We start from the raw sequence: 7483 nt of genomic DNA on the forward strand, positions 1-7483 counted from the left end.
ATTGTCAAGAAGATAGATATAACCACGTATCATTGGCTAGCAGTTATCCTCAAGCAAGAACCGAAAGTTCCGGAAGTCTTCTGCACAGCGAAAACGGTCATAAAAATCATTTCGCTCAAAATTGGCTTTGAGATGGATTTTCAATGTATTAATCTCCGGCTGGATGGGTTCGGGATTGGACTTTTCTTTCTGCTGAGCCATTAAGTTGGACTCAACAAAAGCGTTTTGGGGGGGGGGGGGGGGGGGGAATGATGAATCATTCGCTGGACCAGGGCGAAATGTTTTTAATAAGTTCGATTCGATTGAGAATTGCTTCTTCGCTTCGATTGTTTCCCCGGACTCGGCACTAGCAGCCAGAACGCGTGTTTTCGCGTGCCCAGAGGCCAAACGGCGTGCTGTTTATTTATTTTGTGCTTCTTCTGCAACTCTCATGGGACAGCAAAATGGTAATGAGACAGAGCAAGGCAGACGGAAAACTCTGCTTATTATCGTTGGTTGGCCACTACGAGGCGGTACGCCGGATGCTGCCGAATCCATTAGAGCCTGCAGCGAAAACAGAATATTGACGAGAGTGTCCGTATTCCGTTTGGCCTTGTCCAACCGACTGGTGCCCGGTTCGGAGAAGAAAAAAACTCCGGTTTTGATGTTCGGAAATGCGTGACGAAAGCGAAATCCTGCACAATGCCCAGCATACCAGCATTAGCAGCGTGTGGCTTCGATTCTACCAAGATACTTGCTGCTTACCGTGCAGAGGCGACTGCCGGGTGACTCCACGATGCCGAACTGTAGCGCTTGCGGCGTCGCAAGTCCGAACGCCACCAGCCATATCACAATGACAAACCGTACGGCCCGGGACAGCTTGGACATGGTGTGTGATCTGTGGGTAGAAGAAAGAGGAAGCGGAAAGTAGTCAAGCGCGATCGGAATTCGTGCAGCAAATGCTTAGCTCCTGGCTGCTGCTGCTGCTACCTACCGGAACGGGTGACAGATTGCGATGTAACGTTCGACGGTGAACGTCGTAATTGTGAGGACCGTTGCATTGGCAGCCGTTTCCGACATCAAGCCGGTGATGATGCAGGCCACCTGATTGAACGGGTACGCCAGTGGGTTCCACGTGCCGTACAACTCCTGCGGCATTCCTGCGACACGGACACAGGGGGGACAAGAGAAACGAGAGAAACATTAGCGTTACAGTAACCGACCGCCCTTGTTGCGAAACATCCTTCCGGCTACAAAGTATCAGGTTTGCTTCCGGAAGCAATATATTCATAAACGAACGGACGGACGGACGGATGGACTCCCTGTCGATGCAGCAGCACTCGATCGGTCAAAACCACTTTGCCCGTGTCGGTGCGGTATGCGGTTGGAACGGACGGGCATGCTATCGTCCACCGGATACCGATCAGTGGCAGCAAATCGGTAATATGCGCTGCGTTGAGTAGCAGGCTGACGAGCGTTGCTGGGACAACACGAACCAAGGGCCCACAGATGGCCCTCCGAGCAACAGTGGGCGACTTGGATTGGGGAAAATGTTCTGAGTGCGTTGTGAAGGAAAAACAAAAATCCACGTTTCCATGATACCAGCAGGTTATCGCCAGCTCCGTGAAAGCTCCGGACCTCTGACATTGCCATCTGGCGTTCCGTTCGGTTTGATAAAGTCCCGATGGTTTATTGTTATTTTGTAGCCACGGATTAACCATCGTTTCATGTCCCGCTGTTCGTTCCCCTTGCCACCCATCCCTTTCCAAATTATAACTGCTTCGTGGCCGGCTGCTTGTAGGCCCCATTGTTTGTACACTTTGTTTGACAATTATCTGCAAAGCAATTGCCTTCATAAACAACGTGCGGGACAATTTCCGTGCGGGATGGCCGGAAACGGAAGAGCAAAAAGGCAAAAGTATGGTTTCCATTCAAGCAACCGGTTGAGCAACGAACGTTGCCAGCACTAATTGCGTCCATTTTACTGGCGAGAAAATCTGGCATAAAAACTGTTTCGGTAGCTATTTTTGGCGGCCTACATTTCTAATCGTTAAATGGTGGGTGGGCAGTGGGATGCCAGCGTGCTTGATACGCCACCCGACGATCAATCGACCGACAGAGAGGCCGTTTTGTGGGGAATGAAACCTCATAAAACATATCATGCTGAGCTGCACGTGGCTTGTGATACCGAGTGGTAATAATAATTGTTGCTCGATAATTCCCCCCCCCCCCCTGGAGGTGGGTGGAACTGGGAAGTGATAAAAAGTTTTTTTCCGGATTAGAGCTGGAACTCCCCCGCGTGGAGCTTGATGCGAGCGCATTACTGCTCACGGTTGTTGGCGTGAAATATTGATTGTTTTTATTGCTTAAATTGCTGCGTTTAGGTTTGCTTGAATGAATAATCAATGTTCTATATAAATTGACTGATAAACATTTGATACGCTACACTTTTACTGCAGTGGTAAGCAAGTAACTCCATTTGCTGACCGTTGCAAGTTGGTCGACAACGAACTATCAAAGAAAGACGATAGCCAATAAGGGGACGCAATGTCAATAAGTTGAAGCACCTAGTTTACCGTACTTATTCAATCATCAAAGAAACTCGAAATCAGCTTTCTGGTGCTGCTGCGGGTGGCTCGTTTGCCGTTTGGTCAACAAAATGTTTGGGAAGCGTACCGGAGCCGGAACTTTCCAATCGCTCTCGGATGGTTTCTCGGCAAACTTGGTCGTTCGCATGAGCCGCAATGGGATTGGTTTGACATCCGGTGGCCAATACCCGGGGCTCCGGTTCACGTATTGCAAGTGCACCACTACCTTTCGTCTGCACTTCCGAGAAATCAATGTCACACCACAGGTCCCAATGAGGTCCACTTGAAAGGTCTCGAATGTAAATCAAGCATCAGTCCGTGGCACCTGTCGTGGCGACAACGGGCACCCCATCTGTGCCATCTGTATGTGGCGTGCTACGTCAAGCATACGGTGGCATTTACGACCGAACCTGGCACCGATAGCAGGTGGTTTTTGTGCATGAGCCATCCATGTACCGTCCCATCCGTAGACGCATTCAGGTGCCGTTCGTTCCGCCTGCTACAGGCCACGTTCCGCATCACTTGGTACGTAACGTTCGTGGTTGGCATGCTGTGGCCCTTGGATATTGCGAATGTGATAAGTGGTTACAGTTTCGTTTCCAGCGATACCCCCCAGGACCAGAGGAGCTCGGCGGATTGCAGATTCCGTACGAACGAAATCAATTTTCCACGTTCCTGGTCCAACGCCGGCCAGGTCCCAGGGATCTAGCTTTTAAAAGGTTAGACCAACCATGGGCGAAATCAATATCTTTTGCTGTTTTTTTTTCTTTCTTTCCGGGAGCTGGAATCGTGTGGTTCGTTCGTGTTTTCGTTGCAAACTGCATGGAGCGACCGAAGATGGGCCAAGAAATGGGGAACAAATGTGGTACGGTATGAATATGCAAAACGCTCATTCCCAAACCGTTGGCCGTGGTATATCAGCTCGTGGTATCTAAAGCCAAACATTCCTTCTTCCTTCTCTTGCATACGTGCACGACACGCATGGGCCACGACAAAGGTCGCATTTATCCTTTTAAAAATTGAAATTTACATTATCCCGGTTAGAGACCTTTCGGTTGCTGGAATCCCGGAATTAATATGCATGATCTCTTCTTCGGAGGTGCGTGAAAGGAGAAAGGACAATGTATCACGGGTACGTCAATACTAAATGATGATTCGTTGTCCCTCAAATGTTGTTCAAAGTATTTAACGGAGGAGAGAAGTCCCCAATGCAGCCATGAATGAGCAGCACCGGTTGGAAGGGGCATTTTTCAGGCAAAGTAAATGAAAAGGACATGCACGCGCATCATTTTGGACGGAAGTTTGTCTGTTCCAGGTACCATCGAACCGGCTGAGCCGCGACATAGCAGGTGGAGCATTAAATAAGAATGCTGACAGTCGGGGGGTGGCACATGGAACAGAACGACGCACTGCGATCCGAATGCTAATGCCCCACCAACGGTGGTCGTCCACTTACCGAACAGCAGGAGCATAAAATCCGACACGGCCAGATTGAACAGATAGTAGTTGGTGGCGGTGTGCATGGACTTGTTCTTGGCAATCACGATGCAAATCGACAAATTACCGACGATCCCGGCAACGAAGATGAAGCAGTAGAAGATGGTTATCGGCAGCAGGATGCAGGTCGGGATCTTCTCGTACTCGTCGCCCGTTTCGGCGACCGCTGACTCGCTGACGGTGGCGTTCACGTAAAGGTACTGCTTCTGCTGTGCCAAGCCGGCCAGAAAGCCGACGTTCTCCACCGCCGCACCCGTCTGGTTGGCAAGGGCTTGAACATGGCTCGACAGAACCGCGTACAGTGTCTCACGGGAGTCCACGTTGGTACCGTTGGTGGTTCCGTGAGGGATCGATTGCTGAAAATCCATCATGTCGGTTAGCACCAACTGGTGGATACGGTTGGTCCTTCTTGGTCCGCTGGCTATCCTAGCTCATGCCACGTTCACGTTTTCATTTCTATCCTTCTGCGACGAAATGGTTTCCGTACGCCGTTGAAGGCTGGAGCTGGAGGAGAGAGAGTAGAAATAAGTTTTTTTGATAAATTTTATAGGAGGAAAACATATTGATCGAGGCAAAACTAAAAACAAAATTTGATGATCGTGTTGCCGGACCTCGTAGTGGCTGGTAAGGTCACGTGGCCTCCGGATTGGCGTCCGCAGAGCTAGTACACCATATGTAAACTGTCATTCATCACTGTACGCCTGCCAATCAGGGCTGGCAACGAAAAGCTCATTTTGAAAATGTGTCGTCGATCAGTTTCTTAATCGACGAACGACGAAGCCACTCACTCCGATCATCCGGAGGATAATCGTGAGATCGCGCCTTTCTCCTTTTAGTCTTCCAGCAAGCTGCTGTGACTTGTTTTAATCTTGTTCGAGACGTTTTCGGTGGTTCTATGCTGGGTAATACGATCCAAACATCCGGCAGAGCAGCGTATGGACAGGAAATGACGGACAGCTTGTCACCGGTCTTACAAACGCGGTGACGTCTTGTTGTCTGCGGCAGCAATGTAATACACAGCAGCACCAGCATCAACAACAGTTGACAAACTGTGGATCAAAGTAGGGCTCCATTGCGGTGAACGCCTCCGTCCCGGCCGGCGTTGTGCGGTTGGTGTGGTACGTTAAGTTTCAACATTGGTTCCGACGAGAATGGCCAAAATACGACGCACAGAAAACGGAACCGAAAGTTAACCGAAACCCAGCAGAGGACACAGTAGTTGCTGGGCACAGCAGCACCAGAAACACGATTCATGGTCAGCGGTTTTGTCCCACGTCTGAAGCAGGATGATTGAACAAGATTACTAATCGAAAGCAGCACGGGGGGGGACTTTGTCTGGCCGCCCCCATTTTATAGACTGTTTGTTTACCGTCTTTGTGAAGATGGAAAGCTCGTACAATAGCGAGAGACTATCGGTATCGTTTTGATCCCGTAATCACTTTTCATGGATTTCACTTTTTGCGGAACCGATTTGTCTGTTCTGTGTTCGGTTTTAAAGCTCATTCCTGGGGTCACAACAAAGAGAACGAAACAGCTGCTTCAAAACACACACATAGAATAACCGTTTCTATTGTGAACCGGGCGCCTTTTTGGGGTGGAATTGAAACCGTACAACAGTTCAACGGAACAGGAAACGCGATGCGCTCCGTATCATTGTGGATTCATGGTGGACAGTCAGGAAATGGTGGACGGGAAAGAGAACCCGGAAGCCAAGGAAGCTTTTTGGTCATTCAATCGTCGTCGTTTTTGCTGCTACCGGGAAAGCGTGATGGACACAGCGTGGCATGAGGTTGATTCGATCCGGATACGACGTGATAGCGATAGGGCAGTGAGTTGTCGGTTTTACTTTTAAAAGAAATCCCAATTCTTTCTTCGGTAAACACAACTCTATTGAGCTCACCAGTGGGAACGGTGACAGCAAAAACCATAAATTGAGATCGTGTTACGTGGCACTGCCAAAGTGACCAGCATCTCATCGAAGCCACCGGGGGAAGTAGAATCTGCCAACCTATCCCGATCGCTCCAGGAGTTAATCCAGAACGACTGACTGTTATGTGCTGCGTTTATAGCTCCTGTGAATCGTAATCGGTATCGGCGTCAGCGGTGGGAGGTTGAAAGTTGATTAATGACAAAAATAATGTCAAAGCGAAGTGGTTGGTTGGAGAGAGTCTGTCTGAAATCCGGCGAATGGTAATATCTTTTCTTCTATCTCGTGTTGTAACTCAACGATTCTATGTAGTCAACACTGTGCTATTGGAGGACAAATCGTGGTAGAAGAAGATGTAAACAAACAGCCCTTGTTCGCCGAAGGAGGGTAGCCAGAGAATGAAAAGTATCGCGTGGCAGCAAAAAACACAATAAAATAACTAGTTCAATGGGGTGTGAGATGGGGATAGACTTCTTAACAATAGTCATCGATCATACCGGGAAACCGGGGTACAGCCAAAGGACAACAGAACAGTAAAAACACAATATAGGGACTGCGAAGTCTCACGCGCCGCTGGTGCTTCAGTTCGCTTAACGAGTATTCCGTTTCCATTTTACTCCGGAGCTCTGCATTTTGTCCGCCCCAGAACGGAGCTGTACATAGTAATGCACGGATCCGTATCCGAAGCTGATACAAAATTAACACAGATTCGGAAGCAATGTCGCGACCCGGGAAGTGACGGGAATCTTCGTCACTTACTGAACTTTTCCCGCCAGTTAAGCCAGGCAAGTGGCGGTGCCGGGCGGTGTGCAGGTGATCGAACAGATTGATTACTTTGTGACAAATGTTTATCGAGTTTCTGCGCAATAATTCGCGTTGGGTAAAGGTGAAACGTGACGCACGACGAGGACTGTAGAACCGCGCGCGAAATTACAATCCCATGGTTGAATGGTTCTCGCAAATAACTATCAACCCAAGACGACGCTAACGGTGTACGCCCGCAATAACTCAGCATTAATTTTAGTACAAAGACCTTCTCCGTATAATGTAGAACTCGAAATGGAGGCACTCCTTCCTCATCGGATGTTGGTTTTAGGTACGAGTCGCCGGGTAACACTCGGAAACGGGAACCACTTTCATTAGCTCAGCATCAATCTGTTGCTGGTTGCGGCTAAGTGCCGTACGGCTTCATCGCTGCCCAACCCTGCCTAGACCCCAGTGTCGCCGTATTGACGAATGGAGGCGTGATTGCCATGGATTTGTCACCGTCGTCAGGTCGGCGGGAGTGAACTAGAAATCGAAACCTGATCACCGAAGTGGCAAGTTAATCATTCTGCCAGCGACCATCTATCATTCTGGCCCGCGCAAACTGTCAATCGTTTCTCATTATGCCGAACATAAGGCGGAATGCTGTGGAACACCACCAGCAATGGAGCGCCTCCGTTGCTAATATCCGCCCCGGGCCCAGAATTCGAAATGGAACTTGGATCAC

General features: G+C 49.3%; 1 protein-coding gene across 1 annotated transcript in view; it reads right to left on the reverse strand.

Moving 5' to 3' along the window:
* LOC126572728 (prolactin-releasing peptide receptor-like) overlaps window positions 1-4519 on the reverse strand; it is a 6990-nt gene extending 2471 nt beyond the window's left edge. The window contains exons 1-3 of the mRNA XM_050232272.1: window positions 4024-4519; window positions 974-1139; window positions 745-877 (exon numbers count right to left, since the gene is read on the reverse strand). Of these exons, the coding sequence (XP_050088229.1) occupies window positions 745-877; window positions 974-1139; window positions 4024-4435 (711 nt within the window). The 5' untranslated portion in view covers window positions 4436-4519. The remainder of the gene's footprint in view (window positions 1-744; window positions 878-973; window positions 1140-4023) is intronic.
* Window positions 4520-7483: the final 2964 nt, after the last annotated feature.

This window comes from Anopheles aquasalis, chromosome 2, assembly GCF_943734665.1.
Source record: "Anopheles aquasalis chromosome 2, idAnoAquaMG_Q_19, whole genome shotgun sequence".
Lineage (NCBI taxonomy): Eukaryota > Metazoa > Arthropoda > Insecta > Diptera > Culicidae > Anopheles > Anopheles aquasalis.